At 48.9% G+C, this 26,127-nt stretch overlaps 1 protein-coding gene across 1 annotated transcript in view; it reads right to left on the bottom strand.

Annotated features, from left to right (window-relative positions):
- Positions 1 to 4,082: 4,082 nt before the first annotated feature.
- Positions 4,083 to 26,127, bottom strand: part of Hunk (hormonally up-regulated Neu-associated kinase) — a 114,666-nt gene continuing 92,621 nt past the window's right edge. The window contains exons 8-11 of the mRNA XM_076549169.1: positions 22,281 to 22,364; positions 16,573 to 16,620; positions 10,546 to 10,726; positions 4,083 to 7,528 (exon numbers count right to left, since the gene is read on the bottom strand). Of these exons, the coding sequence (XP_076405284.1) occupies positions 6,870 to 7,528; positions 10,546 to 10,726; positions 16,573 to 16,620; positions 22,281 to 22,364 (972 nt within the window). The 3' untranslated portion in view covers positions 4,083 to 6,869. The remainder of the gene's footprint in view (positions 7,529 to 10,545; positions 10,727 to 16,572; positions 16,621 to 22,280; positions 22,365 to 26,127) is intronic.

The following is a 26,127-nucleotide window of genomic DNA, read 5'->3' as shown; positions in this document are numbered from 1 at the left end:
TAGCCAGAGCTACACAGAGAAACCCTGTCTTGAAAAATAAAAAAAAGAAAGAAAAAGGAAAAGATGATACCTCACAGGGCTCAGCCAACCACACCTTGAGGGCTGAAGTCAGCTGTGGTCTGTTTTTGTATATCCACCAGATAAAATGGATTGAATGTTTTAGATCCTTGTGGAAACAACAATTAAATGGACATTTTTGTTAGTTTGTTGTTGTTGTTGTTTAAAAGCCAGACCAAAACAAACAAAAATAAACTGAAAATATTGCCTGTGTGGTCCTTTGTAGAAAAAGTTGGCAGATCACTGTTTAAGGGGATTTTTTTTAATTAGCTGAGTACACAGGGAACACATGGAAAAGGTAGAAGTTTTATTCCCAAACCATGGAACTTTCTGGAAGTCATTTCACGGTAAGGGAAAGAGTAAATGAGTGCAGCAGATGGGACCAAAGTCACAAGATTTGTAGAAAATTATTATTTAAGCATTCCTCTTTGGCCCCCTCTCCATGGGTCTGTAGGACACCCATTAAAAACAAACCAACAAACACACACACACCCTGGACTCGGCGGTTTCCACAACAGCATCTATTGTCCCACAGGCCGGGTCTGAGGTGCTCCAAGGCCAGGCTCCTCGCCACAGACAGCTGCTTTCTTCTCCCCTGTCCTCACATGACCTTTCCGATCGGCTGTCCCTGCTGGGAGTAGATCAGGTCTCACCCTAACGACCTCATTTTAATTTGTCTCTAAAGGTGTCACATTCAGGGGGTGGGGGTGGGGGTGGGGGTGGGGGTGGTTTACTAAAGGCCTCAACACAGGAATTTGAAGAGGATGCAAATCGCCCTAACATGCTCGTCACAAAGGAGATTAGAATTTACCAGTGTGGTCCCTTTCTTTGGAAAAAATAACCGCTGAGCTGGCCTGGTAGCTCCTTTGGTGGACTCTTACCTTGGAAGCATAAAGACCTCAGTTCAATGCCCCAGAACCCATGCTGAAAACAACAGAAACAAAAAACAAACAAAAGCCTGGCCTTGATGGCACATGCTGGCAATCCCAGTAGTGGGGACACACTAACAGGGAGCCCCTGGGGATCTCAAGTCAGCCTAGCTAACTAGGAAAGTTCCAGGTCAGTCAGCAATCCTGTCTCAAAACACAGGGTGGCTAGCAGCTGAAGAGGGATAGTCTAGGCTGCCCTCCGGCCTCCATGCACACACGTGTGCTCCTGCACACACGGACACAAAGACAAGATAAATCCCTCGCTTACTGGTAGCTGGCATTATTGTCTAACGGAGTGAGGCCCGTCCGATTTCAGTGATATTTATTCATCGATGCAGCCTCCTCACTCTGTAGCCCAGGCTGGCCTCACGCTTGCGGTTCTCCCTGCTTTCATCTCTCCATGCTGGCATACACCACCAAATTCAGCATAGGGGCCATGAGGTAGCTGTTTCTTCCAGGTTGGACATGACCACTGCCATCTTGAAGCAGATCGGCTGTGCTGATCTGCCTAGAACCCTCATGAGATCGAGCCTGTCAAATTCCCTCCTAGAAGGAGAAGGTAGCGTCATGAGACTCCTAAGACTTTTGCACATCCTCCTGAGGACCCTCCCCAAGGTCCCAATCACTGTACTATGAGAGGTGAACAACCGTGTTAGGAATTCCCCATGGGATAGCTGTCCAAAGTCACTTAGGGGACTTTTTTGGTGGTATGAGTCACCCATGCTCCCCAGTAAGTGGTCCAGTCATGCTGAGAAGACATTGGTTGGGGTCCATCCTCCCCAACCTCTGCCTCTTACAGTAATTCATCCATCTTCCATGGTGATCTTTGAGTTTCGCTAAAATCTGTGGGGGAGACAAATCTTTACTGAAGAGACCATTAGGATCTGGGGTGTGCTAAGTTACGTAAGTGAAGTCCGAAGGCTCCCACGCCTGGGCTGCTAGAGGGGAGGACCCCGGTAAACCTCTGCTCAATTCTGGACGACAACTTTGTTCCCAATACCAGACTGCCATCTGCCCCCATATCAGCTGTCTGTAGTGTGATAGCTACAAAAATAGAGTTTTGTTATCGTATGAAGTATAAATATAAGTTACAGACTTCAATATAAGTTAAGGCCTTTGCTTTCAACATAGGCCATCTTGTAAGCAGGGGACGCACGTAGCTCCGGCCTGGAAGCCAGCCCCGTTTCTGTCTTCACGGGCAAATCTGTTTCCTGGTGGTGTTCTCTCAGCCATGTGCCACCTTTCATCATGAGCTGATTAACTCCAGTTGGTCCCAGTTTGCTCCGCGTCTAGCTGGTCTACATTCCCGGACGGGATTCCCTCAGATATCTCACTGAATGTACACCAACTCGGATGCGGGTGTCTGCGGAAGGCGGGTGGCAGATCCAAGCCTCCGGGCCCCATTCCCCCACCATCCCTGCGTACCTACAGATATCAATCCCAGAACACAGTGCCCCGAGAACACGTCTGTAGCAAAGAAGTACAAACATGTACCCCGTTTGTCTGCGGGACCAGATGTCTGAGACGCTCCCTTGAGCAAAGGGCTGCCACAGATAATACACTCATTTACCACTCAGGAAACACAATCCTTCCATTGAAAAGTGATGACATTAAGTTGAACCAGCTCCCAGCACTGCTCTGAATTATTCTGTGTGTCTGTGGCACAGAGGACCATACACAGACAACAAATGCAGTAACCAAGAGGCTTTCCAGACCCTGCTAGAAAAATCAGTCCATCTTGCATTCTTTCCGAATTTGCCTCACTTTGTGATAGGTCTCTGTGTAAATGTCCTATTGGTTTAGTCTCACAAACCCCAGTAGATAACAAGGGGCTTCTATCTACATCAGATTCAGAAGAAAACAAGAGTCCAAAAAGGAAGCGGTCTGTCCAGCTTCACGAATCAGTGGAGGGTAGCAGAAAAGGTCCGATGATGCTTAACGCGATCTGCAGGTTCTTGAGACACTACACCATTCTGAGAATGACTTAAGAAAGCTTACACAGTTCCTCCCGGGAACCTCGGAAGTGCCTGCCGCAATGACAGCTTGATTTGCCCTCGGTGATCCTCCAAGCACATGGTAGCCAGTTCACCTGGTAACTCTGGGGTATCCTCTTTACGAAGATTGGGGTAACTGAGTATGGTGGTGCATATCTGTAATCTGAGCACTCAGAAGGTTGAGGCAGGAGGACTGTGACTTCAGGGGTAGTCTAGGTTATTTATATGTGATAAGAACTTAATCTAAAAACAAAAACAAAACACAGAAGGAGATAGTTGGGTATGGTGGCGGTACATGTGTTCTCAGAATGCTGAGGCAGGAGGATTATGACTTCATGGCAAACCTGGACTACATGAGACCTTGAAGAAGAAGAAAAGAAAAAGAAGAGGCAGTAGAAGCAGGAGGAGAGAGGAGGAAGAGGAGGAGGAGGAGGAGGAGGAAGGGGAGAGGGAGGAAGTGGGGGAGGAGGTTAAGGTTGGACCTGAGAATCTTAGGTTCCTTCCTGCTCTGAAATGCTGCGTTTCTTACAATAAAATGTCCAAAGCACACAACTGCTCCTTTACCTCTAACTTCCGAGTGAGCGTGCAGCAGGAACAGAAGTCCTGCCGGCTTTGTAGCCATGCAAGCCTCTGAGCCTGTAGTTCCTGGGAGAAAGGGACACACGGCTTTAAGGACGGTGGCACCTACTGAAAAACATTCTGTGAACAGTTATGAACGGTGTCGTAACCAGGACAATCCGAACAGCTAATGTACACCTATCCCATCACATAGCCACCTCTTTCCCTGACTCGGGACCTAAATAAAGGACAGAGACCAGAAGCGAGATGCATGGCCATCCTTCTGTGATTCTTCCTGGGAAATCCTGACCCATCAATGTGAAAAACATGCTGAGGCATCTTGAGCTGCCATTCAGCCCATGAGTCCTTTGGAAACACTCACTGCAAGTGAAATTAACCAGGGGCTGCTAGAATAGAAAATGTCCCCAAGCCCCCCACCTCTCCATACCCATTGGTACCGGTGCCAAGAGTTTTAAGTAAACAATGGTACTCTGTAGTACACACTCCATGTTTTAAGATGTGTCAATAAATAAAGAAGCAGCCATAGTGAGGAAAAAGTGTATTTCACAGCCATTATAAAAGTACATATATTCAATCATGGTGACATAAATATAGTCCTTACTTATGACCAAACCGTACGACTAAAATGGACTCTTCCTCCTGGACTTCACACAATGACAGTTCGGTCCTTCCCATCAGTAGCCACAGGCTGACTGAAATAAATCACAGGCAAAGACTCATGAAGGACGGTCATGGGTCAAACAGACAACACTCCATACCTAACAAAAGGATAGTCAAGTTTTCCATATAAATATAATAAAACAAGAATTTAACATTTCTTCTTCCCCTTGGCTTCACAGAGTTGTCTGTCAGGTGCATGCACACCCCCAAACACAGCTAAGTCTCCCCTCCTTGCTCCCCTTTGCCTCCCGCTGGGTTCACTACACACCTGAGTTCCGAGTCGGTTACCAGCGGCAACACGGGCAGCTGGGGGTGCTTCTGACACCATTCTTGAAGCGTTCCAAGAATGGGAAACACTTTCTCCATGAGCTAATACCAACACACACACACACACACACACACACACACACACACACACACACACACGGAAAGCATACAGCCAGAAAAGACATAAGGGGCTACAAAAAAGGGGCAGGGTACACAGGTATACATCCTACCAACTTGGAGAGCCAAAGGGTTACAGTTGGCAGTCATCTTTCAAAAAGGATTCTTCACCCATCAAAACTCAAAACACACTGCGCCAATACAGCGTCTGTAGATGATTCTTCTCTTCCCTTTGCTTAGAGAGTTCTGTTTTCAATGTTAAGTCCTGGAAGCTGAGCTGAAGCCATGCTGAAAAACAGCACTGGCTGCTGGGAGGAGACTGGCCTCCTCCTAACGGGCCCTAGGGAGGGGTGAGTCCCTCCCTAGGATTAAGCAGCCCAGGTCTTTCCAAGTTCAGCCAAGACTAGAGCATCTTGCTTCCAGGGTCGGCCAAATGTGTGTTCTCTTCTTGCCCGGTCAGAGCTGTGAGAGGCCGAAGGATGCCACCATTGGTAAATGAGAGACGGTGACGCTGTCTCATCCCTCACTGGCACAGGCTGGGTTCGTGATTTTAATGAAATTAGCTCACTTCAGAATCAATGGACCAAGATAATGAACCTGGCTTCACGGCTACAGGTGTGGTCTCTGATTATATCTGAAATAGCCAAAAAATCGAAGATTCTGGGCTCTTCCATAACTCATCTTCTAAACCAACTGTGACCCAACTTGTACCGATTCTTCCCCTCCTTACAATGCTGCTCATGACTGAGCAGTCCTCTGCTAAGTACCAGGGTCCAGGATCCACATAGAGCCAGTTCCTTGTCAAGTGCCAGCTGGACATGATCAGACAACACCAAATTCCACAAAAGACACAAGGGGTGTCACGGTCACAAAACCAGAAATGCATCTTTGGTTCAATCCTGGAGGGGGAAGGTGCAGACTATAAGGTGGAGGACACTGCTTTCTTTGGGGACGAAACTGTCCACGAACATGCTCCCAGTGGGCAAGCCTGTTCCCAGCCCCCAGCACAGCTAAGCTCCAACCGCAGCAGAAGAATGTACAGCAAATGCCTCCTTCTTGCATCTCGATTCTGCCTTAAGAATCCCTTCTCTCTTTCTCCAGAACCTTCTGGAGCTATGTTCTATGCCTTCAGCTGATGCCACAATATAAACACAGGATGGCTAGGCTGTTGTCCCTCACGCAGGCCACCAGGGTCTAATGCTGCTACCATAGGCACCCAGACCAGCTTTCTGGCCATCTGAGCGGCAGCCTCGCAGAAAAACATGAATTTGGTCGAAGTACTTCCCATCTGGCCACTTAGGCTTTTAAAAATTGTTATTTTGAGCCAGACAAAGGGGTATATACTTGCAATCCCAGCACTCTGGAAGCTGAGGCAGGAGGATGATGAGTTTGAAGTCAACCTGGGCTACTCAATGAGACCCTGACTCAAAGAAAAAAGAAAAAAAGAAAAAAGAAAAAAAGAAAAAAGAAAAGAAAGAAAAAAAGAGTTACTTTAATTTAATAGCATCATATAAAGAAAGATTTCTTTGGACAAGTTCATTCAATCTTAGCAAGTTTCAATTAAAAAAAAGTTAAAATAAAGGCAGAAAAGACCATTCGTGAGAACATTGCATGGGAATGAGTGTTTTCAGTCTTCGTCTTCCATCTGGGCTCTCACGGTGGGGTTCCATCTTTGTCTGAGGCTCTATCCCATCTTCCTCTGGGGTTCCTGGGGTCTGGCGCTGTGCCTCACCGATTCTGCTCTCCCACAGGGACTCACCGGTAGGGTATGAAGGGTTGCTCCCCTCGGGAGGAATCCCCAGGCTGGGTGAACGTCCTTGAAGTGGCATGGTCCCTGTGAGACTATGACTGGCCACTGAACAGAGCGGTCTGTGAGAGGCACACATGGAGCGGAGGCGGGAAGGAAGGCCGGGTACCGATCTGGAAATCCGCGTGGTCCCGCAGATGGGGGTGTGGTTTTCAGCTCTGAGCCCAGCCGGGGGATACTGGAGAGGACTGGATGAGGGGTTGTAGGAAAGAGGGTCTCGGACTGGAATGGGCGGCTCCTACAACCAGTGCCCCCTGATTCTCAGCATCTCGTAGGGTTCCTAAGTGAGACTTGGTGTGTGGGCTTTGAGTCCGTGGATTGTGGCTGATCTGAGCTTGGAACATTGTGTGGAAGGAATAAAGGATGCTCTTGTGAGGTTGACTGCTCATGCCCTGATGTATGTGTGGAGCGCTGTTCCATTGCTGTCCTCACGGAGACCCAGAATCTTGCCATCCCGGGTTAACACTGGCCCTTTACACCATCAGCCAGGTCAAAGGAGAGGCTGGCGGGGGCCGTGGGCTGCAGCGGGGACATGCTGGCCTCCAGGGACCTCTCTGAGGAAGGCTGCAGGCTCTGGTGCCGCTTCCTCAGCATCTGTCCAATGCCCATCATGGGAAACCTTCCCCTGCTTTTCACACAGTTGGGGCTCCCCAGAGGCTGTGTGAGGCCATTGCTGGGAACCGGAGGAGGGGAACACACGCCCTCCTCTTTCGGGGAGCTGCTCTTATCTTCATGACCGAAAGAGACCAGCGTGGAATGCAGTGGAGTTTGGAGAGGTGATGTGCTTCCAGACAGCAGCCCCAGAGAGAGTGTCCGCTCACTAGAATTCCTCCGAGCCAAGCCCCCAGGTGAGTTCAGGATCCTATAGTGGTGGGAAGGGGACAGCAGTTCTATGTGGTCCTCGCGATCCACAGACTCAAAGGAGCGTACCATATCCAGCAGCAGCGGCTCTTCCTTGGGGAGGATGCTGGCACTTCCTGGCCCTGGCTGGTGTGGCTCTAGTTTCTTTACAATCCTGGGCGTCCTGGGAGGTGGGACAGGGATGAACTCCATGGAAGAAGAAGCCACACAATTGGAATCGGAGGTTTTGCGGAAAAGATTGCGGCAGCCGAAGGAATCTACACACCAAGAAAGCAAGACCGTGAAAAGATTTGGAAAGAGCTCACATACCATCCTGCCTGTGCTGTCCCCCAGCTTAACTGAGATAGCAACCTGGTACAGGGCAGGAGGAAGCGTGAAACCAGTGACCTGAGACAGTTAGAGGAAGTGTCAACCAGAGCTCCTGAGGTCCCAGCAGGAGCCCCAGAAGTCCTCCTAGGCTATAGGAGACAAGAGGCTGGACCAGAAGCCCTGACATCCACCATTGATAACTGAAAACTCCTGACTCTACCAAGAGGCCTTTGAACAAAGAGGTTTACCTGCTCAACAGAACATCCATTAAAGCTTCGAGGTCCACAGACTCTGACTTACTGAACCCACACATATCTGGTCTCCTGACTGCTGACCCCAGAAGGACTGTGTCCCTCAACTTTCTTGTTAAGTTCATCATGGTAAAAAAAAAAAATGTGGCCGGGCGGTGGTGGCGCAAGCCTTTAATCCCAGCACTCGGGAGGCAGAGGCAGGCGGATCTCTGTGAGTTCGAGGCCAGCCTGGGCTACCAAGTGAGTTCCAGGAAAGGCGCAAAGCTACACAGAGAAACCCTGTCTCGAAAAACCAAAAAAAAAAAAAAAAAATGTGACAGAAAGTTGATCAACTTAGTGTCTTTCTGTCTACAGTTTGGCAAAGTATACACAGCTATTTCATCCTATAGAAATAATGCTGCCTTACAGTTATTTCATCCTATAGAAATAATGCTGCCTTACAGTTATTTCATCCTATAGAAATAATGCTGCCTTACACAGTTATTTCATCCTATAGAAACAATGCTTCCTTACAGTTATTTCATCCTATAGAAATAATGCTGCCTTACAGTTATTTCATCCTATAGAAATAATGCTGCCCTTACACAGTTATTTCATCCTATAGAAATAATGCTGCCATTACATAGTTATTTTATCCTATAGAAATAATGCTGCCTTACACAGTTATTTCATCCTATAGAAATAATGCTGCCTTACAGTTATTTTATCCTATAGAAATAATGCTGCCCTTACAGTTATTTCATCCTATAGAAATAATGCTGCCATTACATGCTGGTGCACTCTTCTTGTCTCCCTACACTATGGCAATTCCCACTCTACCTGCAGATCCACGAACTTGGCCACTCTAGGAATGTAAACAGCCTCATACAGTATCTGGACTTTGAAGCCAGGCTCATTCCCTTAGTGCAAAAGCTTACGGGTTCATCCAGGCTGTGGATGTCTCTCCTATTTCAAGCCTCCCTCGTGGCTTTGAACTCAACACAGCTGAGTCAAACTTCAAACAGAAATATGAGGCAAAGGCAACCAGCCAATGCCCAGACTTTCCATCCTGAGTTGGCACAGACCAGAATTCAGGTTTGTGAACTGTACCAGGAAAGAGAGAGAAAACCTCCCGAGAGGCTTGACACGTGGGCGGAAGAAAGCCAAGTTCATGCAGAATAAGCTCTGTCTCGGGCTCTTCTCACTGCGTAACGTTTTATGGGCTTCATCATGGCCCAGCTGCAGGAGCAAGCTGCTGCCCAGCGGGGGTGATTTCAGGAGCAGCTCATGGCACTGAGAATCTCCCTTGCCCACATAAATAAATACTCAGACATGGAAGTAAATCTCCTCGGGCAGCAGATGCCTGAGACCTGACAGCAGAAAGAAATAAGATTTCATTAATGGCTAATATTGTCAGTGCTCCGGCTGGCTCAGGAGCATGGTTTCCTCTCCGAGGTCTGCAGCATTAGCGCACTAAGACAGGCTGCACCAGGCAGTGAAGGATAGTTGCCACCCCAGAGGCTCTCTGAGCAAAGCAACAAGCCTGAGTGGACCTCAGACGGCCACACCCCTCCCCGAGCCTCAGATGCTGCAACCTCTGTAAATAAACAATAAAACCTCTGTGACCAGACTACAATAATGGGAGCATCCCTGCCTCAGGATTCCAAGTTAGGACACCCCCAGCTTCCATGTCTCCCTCGCGGGGGTGTTTCTCACATGCACGTCAAGCCTGTGCCATTCTGGAAGGAGCCTCACATGCGTCAGTGATCAATGATGGACTGGATTCTGAATCAGGACACGTTGGATCCAATGTGTAGGTCTAATAGCCAGTGCCTATGACACTGAGGGACTCAGTGAAGACCTTTGGCTCCCAGCAAACAGTAGCGCTGGGACTTAAACTTGGGTCTGAGAACCCTACCATCACTCTAGACCCCAGACTCAGCAGTCACGCTTGAATGCCTCATGGGGCCATGTTTCTAAGAAAAGCTCCAATAAGACCACGCCCAGCACGTGCTTTTGCCCCCCACCTCCTGTGCCTGCTCCTCTCTACCTATCCCACTGACCCCTGTAATCTCATGTACTCACTGTGGCCCCAGAACATGGTGTGCGCCAACCTCTCATCCTACACATCTTCATCTGGTCCTGTGCCCTCATCTCCTTCTGTGATACCTTATACCCTCGCCTCTGGTCCCACAGTACCATGCGACCAAATCTCTGCTCCTACATGCCACGAATCCCCAGACTCTTATGCCACAATTATCTACCTGATCTCTGCTCCCTCAGTCCCACGTACCCCAGCCTCTGCTCCCTCAGTCCCACGTACCCCAGCCTCTGCTCCCTCAGTCCCACGTACCCCAGCCTCTGCTCCCTCAGTCCCACATACCCCAGCCTCTGCTCCCTCAGTCCCACGTACCCCAGCCTCTGCTCCAACAACAGTTCCTACCCCAATTTCTGCCTCTACAGTTCTATGTACCCCAACTCTTCTTCCACAGTCCTGCACACGCTGACAACTTGCTGCCACATCTTAATCCCCTCTCCTGCAGCACTCGGTACCCTAGTCTCTGTTTCCATTATACTATGTGTGCCCTCTGTCCTCTCAAATCCTGCACAGGTGGTCAACACCCCACCGTTTGGCTCCCAAGTCCCATTGCCTTAGATATGCGAATGGTACCTTCCAAAAGGCATAATCACCTCTGTCCTGAGCCTACACAGCCACCCCCAAAGAGCTGACCCACCTTTGTCGGGAAAGCCTGCCTTGGACGTCTTCCGGTCTTTGAGCAGGGCTTTGGTGTTCTGAATCTGCGTGATGAGTGAGGCTGAGGGCTGTTTGTGGGAGGGCAGGCTCTTGTCCAGCTTCTTGGAAAATGGACGGTGGAGAAAATCGCCCCTCTTTTCTTGTTCTTTGGGCTTTTTATCCTTCAAATCAAAAGTGAACACACATATTCAGACACCCACAAGAATATACTTTAGGATTCTTCTCTGAAAAGTCACCCAAATAGAAGAGGGGAACCCCAGCTTTTACATGTTGTATACTTTGCAGTGTGTGGATTAAGGGGAGGGGGTAGGGACTGAGGTCTAGCCCATGCTCCAGGGTGCAGCTCCCTCTGCCTTGGAGCAAATAAATGTGGATTCTCTCTAGCTCATTTGCACTGCCCTGTGTCGACATGTTCCAGAGTGGTCATGTGATCAGGTATCCTGGAAAACTCTGAAGGAACGAAGGCGCAAACAACCCAGAATTCTAAAGAACTACTGCGTGCATCTGAAGTACTGCCCTAGTTGGGCATGCGGGTGCAGACCTGTGATTTCATTATTCTAAGATTAATCCAGGAGGATTTCAAGTTCAAGGCCAGCCTGACCTACACAGTGAGACCTGGCTGTTGTTAATTTTGACTTTCAACTTGAATGGATTGAGCAACATGTAGGGGCTTTAAAAAGCCTGCTCCTGGAGGTGTCTATGACGGCAATTCCTGGGGCCTTCAGCTCTCGAGAGCACTGATCCTATCTATGCATCTGTTGATGGCTTCAAAATTTGAACAGAATGTTAGGACAGAGGTGACAGGGAGGCGGGGCTTGATGGAGAGAGAGGTCACTGACAGTGTGTGATTGGCAGCTACATTTTGTCTTGGCCTCTTCCTATCGCTCCATTTGTTCCCCATCTGCCATGATATAAACAGCTCTGCTATGCCCTTACCCCTACGGCCTGAAACCACTGAATCAGAAGCAAAATAATTTGTCCTATAAGTTGTTTTTCTCAGGCAGATAGCACAATGGAAAAGCCCAACACAGACCCTGTCTAAAAACACCAAACCCATCCATCCATCCACCCATCCATCCATCCATCCATCCACCCACCCACCCATCCACCCACCCATCCATTCATCCACCCATCCATCCATCCATTCATCCATCCATCCATCCACCCACCTACCCATCCATCCATCCATCCATCTATCCATCCATCCATCCATCCATCCATCCATCTACCCACCTATCCATCCATCCACCCACCCACCCACCCATCCACCCATCCACCCATCCATCCATCCACCCACCCACCCACCCACCCACCCACCCACCCATTATCAAGTGGTACCCTCAGATGCCAACTGTAATGAACTCTGCCAACAGAGAGAGAACTGCTTCCGCTAACCTCAGACCCAGTGTGTTTAGTCTGTACTCCACAGGGCCCTGAGAAGTCCTATTAGGTCTGTCACCTTTCCTCTCGTCTAAGCGTGGGAGCATCTGCACAGGGTCTAACCCTCGTAGGTATGCTGCCATTGGTTTTAGCTGTAGAGTTCATCTTTACAGAATCAGATCATGATCCCGCTAATGGGCGTGGACATGACTGTTTGCTTTGCCTTCGACCCCACGGCCTCAGGCATCGAGCCAGGTACGTAGAAGCAGCATTATAAGCAGCTATTTGGAGGGAGAAAGGGTCAGTGGAAACTGAACTGAATTAAAATTAATTGAGTTCAAGTTTCTGGGAACGGTGAGGCCACGAAGCAGCTGCAGAGGGAGAAATGATTTCTCCGGCCCTGACGACTGTATTGATGTTTACCGCTAAACACAGGCGAGGCATCCCTGACCTCGCCCGGCTGAGGGGAAAAGGCAGCTTTCCACATTTTTTTTTTTTTGCCTTCAAGTTGAAGAGGACTTGCAATTGGAGGGAGCTCATCAATTTTTCATTTATGTGCTGAAAGGCTTTGGGAGGAAGCATCACTTTGCACTTGTACAAAGTGCCCTACCCAACGAGGATGCCCGGCACCTTTGTAGAGAGCTCATTATGCCAGGGTCACTGACGGGAAAGAACAACAGAGGAGAAACGGGAAGTGGGGTGCTGGTCTCCAGGGCCACTGCCGGGGGCTGTAGCTTCTGGGAGATCTAACCCTTAGCCAGAGAAAGGGGCGTGAGATGGATGGAGAGGCCCGCCCAGCTCCTACAGGCTTCTTCCACAGCCGCCACTGCCATTAGCAAGGGCACAGAGAGGCGTGATGAGGAAACAGCCTGGGCTGGCCCAGTGATTTACCCCAGGACCAGGCTGAAAACAGATCTCCAAGCCCTCAAGTCAGCCCTGTGGACTGTTGACTCCACATGGCCGGGGGTAGGGTCAGGAGGTGGCAGTTGGGGGGACACGCAGGAGGCGACTCCTAATAAAAGGAAGACCTCAGCTGCACTTCTGCCTCCCAGATGTGCTACCGGACACATGGAACCTTCCATCACGTTGTGAGGCAGCAAGAAGGCCCTCCCTCCCTCCCCAGAGGCCGGCCTCAAGTCCTTGGAAATGTACGAAATAAACTTCTGTGGTTCATAAATGATCTGGTCTCGGGCATTCTGTTATAACAACAGAAAATGCACTAAGACATCCAGGAGAGCATGAGGTGTGTTCTAGGTGATCATGGGAAGGTCAGCAGGAGAAAAAACAGTTTCCACTGCTCTCTGCTCCCCTGTTTCCTGAAACACAAACAGTCCACTTTCTACCTTTTCTAAAGCAAAAGGGAACAAGCTTTTATAGCAAACACACACGGAGACAGACAGACATACACAGAAACAAGCGTGTGCATCAGCATACATAAACACACTCACACCACAGATGTACACATAGACACAGACACACAGAGGGACAGACAGATAAATGCACACACAGAGACAGACAGACAGACAGATAAAAACGTACACAGAGACAGACAAACACACAGAAGCACATATAGACACACACACACACACACACACACACACACGCACGCACGCACGCACGCACGCACGCACGCACGCACGCACGCACGCACACACGCACACGCGCGTGCGCTCCTGAGTAGCATGAAGGAGGATATGATAGGTCTGTCCTGAAAAGTCTGGAAGAACTTCTTTTGTTCATTTGCTTTTTAAAGCTCTGTTCTTATGCAAAGTTACCATTTCTCTCTGTTAATACCACAGCAGGAAGAAACACATGAGATGCACTTTAAAATAAAACTCCATAGAAAAGATCAAATTGCATTCACACTATTTTAGAATTAAAAAATAAAGACCAGCAAAGGCTCCTTCAGGCTGCAATGCATAGTGGTCTGCCAGCAGCTCAGGTCTACAGGTCTACTGTAGCTCCTTTCCAGCCCCTTTGGGGGTTCTTGATAGTTTAAGAATCAGGTTATAAAAGCTCTGGAGCCAGGCAGACCGAACTTAGTAGCAAGAAGTGTGTGAGCTGTGGGGGTCGGCTGCAGAGGATTCCAAGGCTGGCCTGGAAGACCAAGTTCCCCTTGATCAAGGGAGGGATATGGGAGGAGAAGGGGGAATTGCTTGCTGGTCAGAACCTTCCAGGTATCCTCGTTAAGGCCATCTTTGCTGGACTTGGGCCGCATCATGCAAACCATCAGAACATGCATCTCCATAGAGATTTCATTGAAACTATTTCCAGGGAGCTGTCAAGAAGTCGCCCCTGAACACTCCTTGAATGGGATGAACCTTGGGCCAGTTCATGTGTAAGTGCAGATGTCCAAAGGAGAGATGTTTATCTAACTGGCTGATCCCACTGCCTCAAACACGTACTGATGATCACCCACTTAGACCTTTTCATTTGTTTAACCTATTTTCTCTAAAGGAAATCCCCTAAGGAGCTGGATGCTAACAATGCCTTATATAACAGAAAATAATCTTCAGAGAGACAGACTACACTCTTCCTTCCGAGGGCATGTGTCCCACCTACCAGTTCTAGGGCTGGCAGGGTCCCGGTTCCCTGATTCTCCTCAGTCAGGGTTCACTAGCATCCGTGAGGCCTAGAGGACTAGTGAGGAAATTCACAATCTTGTTGAGCTTGGAGAGCACAGATGATTTGGCTAGTCTAACTAGCTAGTCTTGGGGCTCCCCTGTCTCCTGAGTACTGAGGATACAGGTGGGCCACTATGCCCATTCAGCTTTGATATGGGTACAGGGAGTGTGAACCCAAGATCTCACAACAGAGCAAAGTACCTTGTCCACTGAGCCACTGTTCCAGTCCCACAAGCAGAAACCTGACCTCTAGCCACCAATTCTACCCACTAGAGACACATACAAACAGTTACAAATTTTTTTAACGTGGACCCAGAAAGGATGGTTTGCATTAAGCTCCTTAATATCCTGTACCATTCTATGGAAGAAACAGATCCACCGAGCGTTTAGAGACTGTGTGTGTCTGCTCCAGCAGCCAACCTGAGGGGAAGGCCTGGTCCTCGGCCTCTAAGCCCTGAGCTCCAGAGAGCTGGTCCCTTTCAGAATCTCCCTTCCTGACTCTCTAGAGGCAAGGCAGTCACCAAAGAACAGCCACCATGGTAGCAGCTTGGCAGTGAACCCCATCCCTGGCTCTCTGCAACTTGCTGTGACCGCAGGCAACTCCTGTCACCTCCAGGGAAGTGCATCCCCATCTGTAACTACAAGTGGGGTCCTTCCCAGCCCTGCAGCACAAGCAAGAATCCATCCTGCGTCTGCGTGGTACTCAGAATGGCAGACACTCCGCTTTAACAAGGACAGGTTCTGATTTAACAAGGACAGGGACTCAGCGCCTCCTGTCACCCCAGGCTGGAAGAACTGCCCCTTGGGAAGCTGACTTCTCTCCCACATAGAGGGTGACTAGAGCACAGGAAGAGCCCTGGAGCCTCAGGGCACTTGGAGATCTTCCATGGGGGAGGGGGGTGAATTCCATCAAGTTCAGCTCACCGGGAGCTTGACTGATAACTAAGGAGCTTCATCCAGCTGCTTAGAGAATCAGAGCCAGCCACCTCTCCCACCCTGGATGGCCAGCGTTCCCAGATGTCATTAGACAGCTGGCATTGGTTCCGTTATGCTTCTCATATTAGAGAAAGCCAGATTTGGCAAATGCAGAAAACAAAACAAAACAACAACAACAAAAATCTACGAGTGAGTTTATAAAAAGAAGAGTCAATTCATAAATCAGACCTCAGAGCCAGGACCCCTGGGCTGCTGCAAACGCTGTGTCTCATGCAGAAGAAACAGGAATGCAAGACCATGAAAACAGAGTCAGCTCAACACAGCAAGCACCAGCCCGTCTGAGGAGGATCTGATCAACTCTTGACAGGGTTCTGTGCACCTCAATTCAGGGTAAGAAAAGGGGGCTGCGGGGCTTGGTCCAGGACAGACACTGGCTGGCACTCAGGGTCACATGGCAGTGGATTCCACGGTCAGCTTGGCTAGGCCATGTGATCTGGTGTGCGGGTAACTCCAGTGTATACGCTACTGTGTAGAGGGCGTTTAGCATCTTTAACCGCCCCCTCAGTGGGTGCGGTGGCCTTCCTCAGTGTGCTGTGTCTCATCCAGTCAGCTGAGAAGGACAGGAAGAGCTGGAGAGCTGCCGCAGAGTGCTTGCTACCCAACCACGAGCACCTGCGTCTGGATGTTAGCACTCATATCAAAAGCCAGCGTGGTCCTGGGCACATCTGTAACCCTGGCACTTTGAGAGGCTGAGAAAAGAGGATTTCTGAGGCTTTTCAGCCTAGCTGAAAAAACAGTTATAGGCTCAGGGAGAGACTCTGCCTCAAAAGAATGAAGTACAAAGTGATAGAAGAGGTACACCCAATGCACTGCCCTGTCTCTAGAGTTAGTTTCACACACACATGCACACAAACCACACACGCAAGAATTTAAAAGATGGTTATCTGTCTGTCTATAATCAATCTATCTTTCTACCATATCTCTGTTTTCATATGTGTATGCAAGTGAGAGAGCATGTATCTCTCAGGAGAGTCTGGCTAATCCATCAGAAACCCCCAAGCTCTTACCTGCACAGCATGGAATTCAAAGTCTTTTGTCCAGGTGTCCAGGGAGGCCTGGGGAGACACCAATTTTCATCAATTCAAGAAGCTACATCTATTACTTATTCCCAAAACCCCATTCCCAGGCCTCCCCCTACACCTCTGATGGAAAATTAATCATTTCAATATATATTATATTATTATATAATAATTATATATTCATTGTGTGTGTGTGTGTGTGTGTGTGTGTGTGTGTGTGTGTGTGTACACAAAACAACAACCACCCTGAATTGCAGTGTAAGGAGGGAGCAGATGTCCTAATCCACATGCAGGGCAGATCTTCTAGGTGAAGTTATTGAATGCTAAGATTCAGAAGGAAGGTTTGCTCTCCTGACAAACGAGCAATTCAACACGTTTCTCCAACAGTGAAGACGCCCATGGAAATAGCACCCACATCAGGAACTAGACCCCATCAGCACCTGAGAGTTTCTCCTCAGATTTTTTCCCAACCCAAACTCTCTATAAAACTTTTAATTTTAATTAATTAATCAACAAATTATGTGTGTGAGGGCCCACCATGGTGTGCATATGGAAGTCAGAGGGCATCCTGTAGGGGCTGGATCTCCCCTTTCGCCACGTGGGTTCTGGGGAGCAAACCCCAGTCCTCGGGTAGCAAGGGCCTCTACCTCCGAGCCGTCCGCAGGTTCTCCTCTCAACCTCTCTGTACCCAGTATAGTCACCGTTCTAATTTCCTACAGCGCGAACCACTTGACCCGACTCCATGCTTTATTTTTTATTTAAAAAAAAAATCTATGTGGTATAGTCTGATCCTGCTTCCCTCTCTCCCAGTTTCTCCCAGATCCTCCCCACCCGACTTTATGTTCTTTCCGTCTTTCTCGCAAAAACAACATACGCGAAACAAACAAAAACAGCAAACAACAAAAACAAAAATCTAAAACAAAACCCCAATAAGACAAAAAAGACCCAAACAAAACAACAACAACAACAATGATAATAATAATAATAATAACAGCTTACAAAAAAACATGCTGTTTATTTTGTGTTGGCCAACCCTGCCCTAGAATGTGACTGATATACCCAGTAATACTCCATTGGAGAAAACGGATTTTCCCTTTGACAGCAGGTATCAATTGCAAATAGCTCCTTGGCCATACTTTGTGTGTGTGTGTGTGTGTGTGTGTGTGTGTGTGTGTGTGTGTGTGTGTGTGTGTGTGTACGCACCATATATATGCAGGTGCTCCTGGAGGACAGAAGACAGCTTCAGATACTCTGAAACCGGGGTTACAGGCTGGTGTGTGGCTCCACGCCGGTGCCGGAAACAGCACCAGGGTCTTCTGCCAGAACAGTGACTGCTGAGCCATCTCTCCAGCCCCAAGTCATAGAGATGCCCAAGTAAGTCATAAGCTGCACGTCTGAATATTCACCTTTAAATTTACAGTCCCAATAGGTTAGCAATATCTCAAACTTTCTATGTTGGAGTTTAAACCTCTGGAACCATGGGATATAACCCTGTTTGGAGTCGGGTCTTCCTAGAGATAGTTGAATTAAAATGAGGTGGTCGGGACGACCCTTCTGCAATGTGACTGGTGTCGTTACAAGAGGGGAGTCTGGACACCGGAATGCACCTCAGATGGCATGAGAAGGAAGCCGAAAAGGGAAGCTCAGCAGCAGCCATCAGAAGCCTAGATGAAGGCTTGGAGCAGGTTCCCTCTGCTGTCCCTCGGGAAGAACCAGCCTAAGTCACCTGGACTTCTAGAACTGAGGGACGGTAGATTTCGGCCCTGAGTGATATTTGTTACAAGAGCCAGGTCAGAAGCCGCCAGTTCCCTGTTGCTCCATGACCAAGGTCTTGTCTGGAAAGATCTCTTGCTTCTAGCCTACATGTTATAAATCGACATTATTTTTTAGGAGATTTCAACAAAAATGGCACTGCACTACATTTTTTCAAGATAGGTTCTCACTGTGAGCCTTGAACTCACAGAGCTCTACGGGCCACTACCTCCTGAGTGCTGTAATTAAACGCACGCTCCATTACACCTAGCCCATCTGAAGCCATTTTCAATAGCCATTTTAAAAAGGATGACCAGCCTGTCTCCACCCCAGCGGGCCTCAGGTTCTCTGGACACCACACATTGGTATTTCTAACTGAGATGTTCCCTTCTTCCCCCTTTTTGAGACTGAGTCCTTCTACATAGTCGTCTTGACTATCCTGAAACTCACATGTAGAGCAGGCTGATCTCCAACTCACAGAGATCCCCCTGCCTCTGCCTCCCGAGTGCTGGGATTAAAGGCGTGCACTACCACACCCAGTTGGTTATATGTTCCAAATTTACAAAATAGTCTCTTTCTTTTCACAGGAAGAGGCAGAACAATTCTTAATATTCTAGCACTGTAATCCCCAAAGGGAAGTTTTGAAAACTCAATTAAGTTTATTTGTCCTCTAGTACAGAAAAGAAGAGAAATGAGGAAATAAAGGAGGCCACCCACACACTCGGGGCACAGGACACAACTTCATGACATCCTTGGAGTCTTTGGCCCTCCAGCCAAATCCCCGATGAAATGCAACCCTACACTCCATTCCATGCCCTCCCCTGCACCCCTACAGTGTGTCCCCTCTCTTCTCGTGCCAGCTAGCGGAGCTCCAAGTGGCCGCACCAGGGACGCCTGGGCCACCTGAGACCTTCCCAGAACTCTTCCTACCCAGCCTCACTCCACTCTCTGGGTTCCCAGAGACAAGTTGAGCAATCTCATCGCAGCCTGTAATTCAATTAGCGGAAGTAACGCTGCACACTGGAGAAACAAATGGATCAGAGGAAACTGCGCCGAAGCTTGCCCATCAGCGCTCCTATTTAAATCCTAACTGTTCAATATTTCAGTGAATGTTTAAAACGTCCGCCGTGGGCTTTCGGGCCAAGTGGAAATAACCGTCAGAGGGAGGGGATCGGAATGAGAGATGCGGCTCTTTCCCATCAGGGTTCTGGCACTTAGAGGCACAGCCGCAGAAGGCGGGGTGTGAGAGGGCAGACAAGAAGACAGAGCCCAGGCGCAGAGGATGCTCGGGGCACCAGGCACCTTCTTTTTTTTTTTTTTTTTTTTTTTCAATCGAATGCAAACCGAGAAGTGAATTCTGCATGTTCCAGACTCCAGCAGGGCGGCGGGTCTCTGTGCACGGGGTAGTGAGAGGCCTGTTCCAACTATCTGGCAACAAGGCCTCTTGCCCGTGATGCTGTAGGCACTGAACTAAGAGCTGGGACTTGGAACGCTCTACCCTCATCAGTTGCCTCGGTTCAATCCCGTTTTCTGACCTAGGACAAGGACCATTTCATTCTTTCATTTGTTCACTTAGCAAATATTTACTGGTATTACACAGTACTTCCACCATGCCAGGGACCATGCAGGGTCCTTGGAGGTTAACATGGTCCTTGCTCGGGTGGACCTCATGGACCACACTGGGAGTGTCCTTTGTTCACTGGGTGATGATCCCTTAAACAAATGAGAAAGTGCTGAGACCTGGTTGTAGGCCACTATACGGGAGCTGCCTTAGAGTGAACGGGGACCTAGTGGCAGATGTCAGGAAATGCCTAGGGTCCATGAGGAGCTGGCCAGGCCTCCAGATCTGAAGATACATGGGCACTGAGGGAGGAGATCCAGGAAGGAGTAACAGAGTAGGCACAACCCTGGCGGGCAGAGTGATAAACAAGCCCCAAGGCCCAAGGGAGCGGGCACAAAGCAAGAAGAAGGCTGGGCTTCAGTTGGGTGTGAGGCCAAGACACGGGGCCCAAGCAAATAGCACCCAACTCCTGCATAGGTGGATACATGGCGTGGAGCCTCCGAAGGCTTCAAGAAGGGAAGTGACGTGATGTGACTGGAGAGGTCCCAGTCACCTAGACAACTGCCCAGCTGGCTCTGCTGAGTTTTGCCCATACCATCTTCCCTGATCCCAAGGCCTACCAAGCATTCCCCGCTCCTGGATCTCCCAGCTCCTCTGGCTTTTTTCTCCCCTGCCCTCAGGCTCTGTCGAAAACAGACAGCCAGCGAGCCCTGAGCTCCCGTAACACTCCCGCTCAGCCCTCAAATGTGATCACATCCCTAGACAGAGCTGGGTCAAGGGAACCCCAACCGGAGGCCTCGCTAGCAGCCGGTGAGCCTCTCCCATGGCGGGGATGAAAACCTGATGTAGGAAAAGAGGGCCGGACCTCAGTCTGAAGTGGGAGCCCTTTCCGATCTCTCTCTCTCTCTCCTTCAGTAAATGAATTCCTGGGTTCTCCACGAAGTTCCAGCGACAGGGCCCCAGGAGTTCTGACAAATTCTCTACAGGGAAGGGTGTGGCTCGTTGGAACGAAACTGAGTTAGAAGAGCAGCCCTGGTGGGCAGGAAGCCCTGTACTCCTGGTGCGGGGTCTGGAAGTACAACGTGCACTTTGGGGCCAAGTTTGCAACGATCTGAGCGGCCCCAGGACACTAGTTTCGACTGCATCCATGAACTGTAGTGTTTTGTTCTCAGGTACAATGCAGGTCACCTCAAGACCCTGGGGACGGCTGACTGGAAAAACTCACTTCCATCCAGACTTTTCCCTGCCCTTTATCTTGCTTCTTCCTTCTCGGCCCCTTTTGAGTACCCCAGTTTTTGTTTCCACCTGTGAGTGCTCAGGGGACTCATCTGGACGGGGCTTTCAGAACAAGTCGGCACATCACAGAGATGCCCATGCATCATAGTTACTGCAGCTTTGCTCCCAACAGGCAAGCCATGGAACAAACCCTGGTGTCCAGCCGCTGAGGGACGGGTAAGGACGGTGTGGTCTATGGCCTACACACACAAAGGGTTGGGTTGGGTTTTGTGTCTTTTCAACAAGAAAGAATAACAAAGTTGTGTCCTTTGCAGGAAAATGGATGAAACTGGGGAAAATCATATTAAGTGAATCAAGCCAACCCCAGAAGACAAATACCATTTTTCTCTCGTGTGTGGTCCCTAGATCTTATAGAAACACAAAAACACGTATGTATACACCATGAACACAGAAGCAAAACTGTCTAGGGGAACAGAGGACTAATTCCGGAGCAGGGAGAGAAGGAGGGGGAGGGAGGGAGGAAGGAGGGGGAGGGGAAAAGAAAGGAGGGGGAGGGGGAGAGAAAGGAGAGGGAGGGAGAGAGAAAGGAGAGGAAGGGAGGGAGGAGGGGGAGGGAGGAGGAAGGAGGGAGAGGGAGAAAGGAAGGAGGGGGAGGGAGGAAGGAGGGAGAGGGAGGGAGAGAGGAAGAAGGGGGAGGGAGGGAGGGAGGAGGGGGAGGGAGGGAGGGAGGAGGGGGAGGGAAGGGCATACATTTAAAGTAGCTTATGTACTTGCATGAAATGTCCTATGTAAAGCAACACTATATGTAATTAATATATAGAATGGAAATTTAAAGATAAAAGACATTTAACAAATTTCATTGAGCAGACTAGAATAAAACAAAACACAACAACAGCATCTTGTCTCCCAAGATTGAATGTCAATGGTCTGGGGTACGGACTGAGCGCACAGGTGTTTAAATGTTCCCGGTGATGTACGGCACATAAGGCCTGTGGTTTGGAGGCCCAACCACACTGGCTCCTCCGTAAAGCAGTTCTCCGGGGCTCAGCCGTGAGGGTGCGTGTCCTCCGGTGCTTCCTTCCGCGTCCTGCGGTAGGTAGCTGGCTCTCTTTCCTAAGAGCCCTGCATTTGCTTCAGGACCACTCACCTCGTAGGGCTCCCTGGTGGCTCTGCACTTCTCTATCTGGTAGAGTTGGGTCTTGTAGCAGATGCTATCTTGGATGTCAGATTTCTACCGGAGGGAGAAATAAAAAGCACAGCTTAAGTCTTGGGACACGGAAACATCCACGACCGACCCAGCCATGGATTTTTCAACCAGTGCTCAGCTAAGAAAAAGTCAAAGAAGGGCCGGCATGCCAGCAAGCTTCAATGCAAGGCCTCATCCCAGCACTGGGCACGAGGAGAGCCCGGGCCCGGAGTCAGGCAGCCCTGGGCCAGTCTCCGTTCTCCACTGGATCCCGGACCTTTCACCTGCCCAGTGTTTACTGCGGGAGGAGAAAGCGGACACCAAACAATTAAGCTGGAAGAACAACCTACTTGCCACACTGAGGAGGAAGCGGCAGGCTCCCTTACTCACTGCAAACAGGGCCGGCGGGAATGTAGCTCAGCTGGTAGAGGGCTTGCCCAGCACTCACGAGCTCTGGGTTCTGTCTACAGCACCAAGCAAAACCAGACACGGCGGCATACCCCTGCAACCCCAGGGGAGTGGGTGCTGAAGGATCGGGGTTCAAAGTCACCTTTGACTATATAGAAAGTGTGAGGCTAGCCTGGGACAGGAGGACCCGAACAAAGAAAACCAGCGTGAAACCTCAGCACACCAAGGAAGGCCACGGCAAGCCACAGAGGAAGCTAGAGGAGGAGGAGAATGAGGAGAAGGAGGAGGAGGAGGAGGAGGAGGAGGAGGAGGAGGCTTACACTGCCCATCTCTTGATTCTAAGTGGAAGAGAAAGGAAGACACGACAAACGGGCACATGGGCATCCGAGCTCACTGGATTTCGAAATCACACACGGCTTGTTAGGGATCGGCCAAGATTCACCGTGACAGTGCCCGCGGGGCCATTAACGGAGCCACATCTGGATGTTACAGAGTGGACCAGCTGCAGTCGTAGGCGGAGGTCAGTCCACTCCACTTGCCTACAGCTTGGATTCTCAGTCCGGGTCCGTCTTACGACTGAAGAGTTAAGTGTCATTACTCAATAAATCCAAACGCTTCTCCGGTCAGAGCTGCAAGGTCTGGGTTTCCAGGGGATGCTTCCCAGGGGACAGAACCACACTCAGCTTCACAACACTCAAAACAGATGCTAGACAAAGATGAAGAGAGGAAAAACCAGCAGAAGGCAAGGAGCCTAGGCCAAACAAGACACAGCCTAAGTGCTCCCGACACAGCGTCCCCCCTGCGTGACAGGAGCTAAGCCACACAATCAAGAGCGCGAATGACCAAACTTGCTCCGTGTAAATGTGGAAGTAGCCATGGGACACTGCTTCTGGAACAAGCACCCCTCCATCTAACTTTGAGAAACACAAAGACCTAGAATACCTGAGCCTGGAGCAACATTATTCAGTAATATACAAAACTAAGAACTTCCCTACACATCAGCCCCATCAAGACATTCTCAAATCCTGAACAGCATTTGCCATTTAAAAAACAAAATCAGTGTACGCACACCCACCTTTTATTTGGGAACCATTTGAAAGATTAACTTTTAGCCTCTGTCATGGTCTCCAAGTGATATTACCTGGAGCCCAAATGAAAAAGTTGTACAGAGGCATCTATAAAAATACTCATATTGATAATTTATCATGTACCACTGCACTAATACATCGTCTACATCATAAAATATACAACCAAGTAGGAATTTAAAAGGATACGATGAGAAAGAGATTTTGGAGATGCGGTCTCTTAGAGTCTTCACAACAAGGGGACTGGTACAAGATAATCAGGTCATCGGGGGCATCGGTCAGGGAAGGGACCAGTACTGTCTCATACAGTATGTCAGTTACTGAAAAAGTGATGCTTAGAAACTCACTTGGCCATTCTGCCTGAAGTTATTTCCTTTCTCTGGCAAGTTGTGATAAAGAATGGGGATGATCCTCAGAGGCTAGGGCGTGATCTCAACTGTCACTTTCCAAAGCCATGGGCTCAAACAAGCCTTTTTTTAAACGAGTATCCAGCCCCTTGGGTATTTTGTTATAGTAACAGAAGACATACAAACGTACACACACACACACACACACACACACAGTAATATGTTACAATATATTACATATTGCATAATATATATTACATATTAAAACTTTATTATGATTGCAGATCCTTTCTTTCTATGTCAGTGTTAACTGTCAACTTGGCACAGCCTAGAAGCACTTGGAAAACAGTTTCAGCTGAGTAACTGTGTGCCAGGCTGCTCTGTGGGCATGTCTGTGAAGGACTGTCTTGACTATTAATTGATGCCAAGGGCCCAGCTCACTGTGGGCAGTACCTCCCCTGGGCAGGTGGTTCTGGGCTGTGTACTAAAGCTAACAAGCTAGAATACAAGCCACTAGTAACAATCCTCCATTGATTACCGTCTCCAGTTCTCACACCGACCGCCCTTGATGATGGACTGCGACGTGTAAGTATAAGCCAATAAACCTGTTCCTCCCCAAGTTGCTTCCTGTCAGAGTATTTTATCACTGCACCAGAATCAGACTAAGATAACACGTCACCTGATGGCATTGTCCTGTGACTGACGGCCACCACAGAGGTACCATCTCATAGCCTAGAGCTCAAGATGTACAAAACCAGAAGTACAAAACATTTATTATTTCCTCATGATCATCTTCTTGTATGGGAAAGCATTATAGTGTTTCTTTTACATGTCTTTCCTTTTCAGCACACACACACACACACACACACACACACACACACACACACACACACCAAGAAAGCTCTGGGTGTATTTTCTTGGAAGCAAAATATAAGCTGAATCAGCTTGGGAACACCTGCACTCCATCCAGATGTTTGGCTGACCTCCAGTCAAGCTTCTTCATATACATGTTATCTAACTACCTCTCGGCTTATCTGCTAACAAGAGCTTCAACAGGACCATCATGCCTCATGGACATTATTATTTTGGTCATTTCTGCTCTGTCAAGGGGATGCATTTCTCCAGCTGCAGACGAATTTTCATCTTTTGCTCTAAGACAGAAACGTTAAAATGTTTCTAAACCTATTGCTTGGTGGGATTTTTGTGACCCATTAGGCTATCGCATGACTTTAAACAGCACCGAACTATCTCTGGAAGTCCCCGATCTTACCATCTAGGTTCTGTCTTCCTAACAGAGACACACCACCAGATCTCAAGGTGCCACATACACAGGACCCAGGTCATCTTTAAGAGAGAGGGTTCAATCAAATCTCAGATGGGCATCTGTCAACCTTGAGCTTCTCTGGTTGACTTCCTGTTAGAGCTGGTTGGTACTACTCCCACCCTTCTGCATTCACGTGGGACAGTTTTGCACAGACTCCATACATTGTCTTACAGAATTCTTTTCAAGAGATTGTCCATTTGGAGATGACTGACAGATGAACTACTGTGGCCAAGATGATAAAGGTGGCTAACACTGGCGTACTACCATCTACCCATAAAGTGGGTATCCGAGCTGTACTTCACACGCGGCACAAGGCACACCAGGTCTTTCTTTTATTTATTTATTTTTAGATTTTTTTTTTAAATGTGTATGAGTGTTTTGCCTATATGTATGTGCATCGTTTGTGGGCCTTGTGTCAGAGAAGGCCAGAAGAGGGTGTTGGATCCCCTGGGACTGGAGTGTCATATGGTTATGAACCATTTTGTAGGTGCTGGGAATCGAACCCAGGTCCTCTGCAAGAGCAACAGTGCTCTTAACTGTTAAGCCACCTCTTCACCCTGTCGCTTGGACTTTTTAGCATCGGGCCTTGTGACACTGTCCGAGTCAACCCAGCAAAGTCCATTGTGTTCTTATTTTCGGGAGAA

Source organism: Peromyscus maniculatus, chromosome 12, assembly GCF_049852395.1.
Source record: "Peromyscus maniculatus bairdii isolate BWxNUB_F1_BW_parent chromosome 12, HU_Pman_BW_mat_3.1, whole genome shotgun sequence".
Lineage (NCBI taxonomy): Eukaryota > Metazoa > Chordata > Mammalia > Rodentia > Cricetidae > Peromyscus > Peromyscus maniculatus.
Note: the sequence above shows the minus strand (reverse complement) of the source record. Positions and strands in the feature narration are given on the sequence as shown.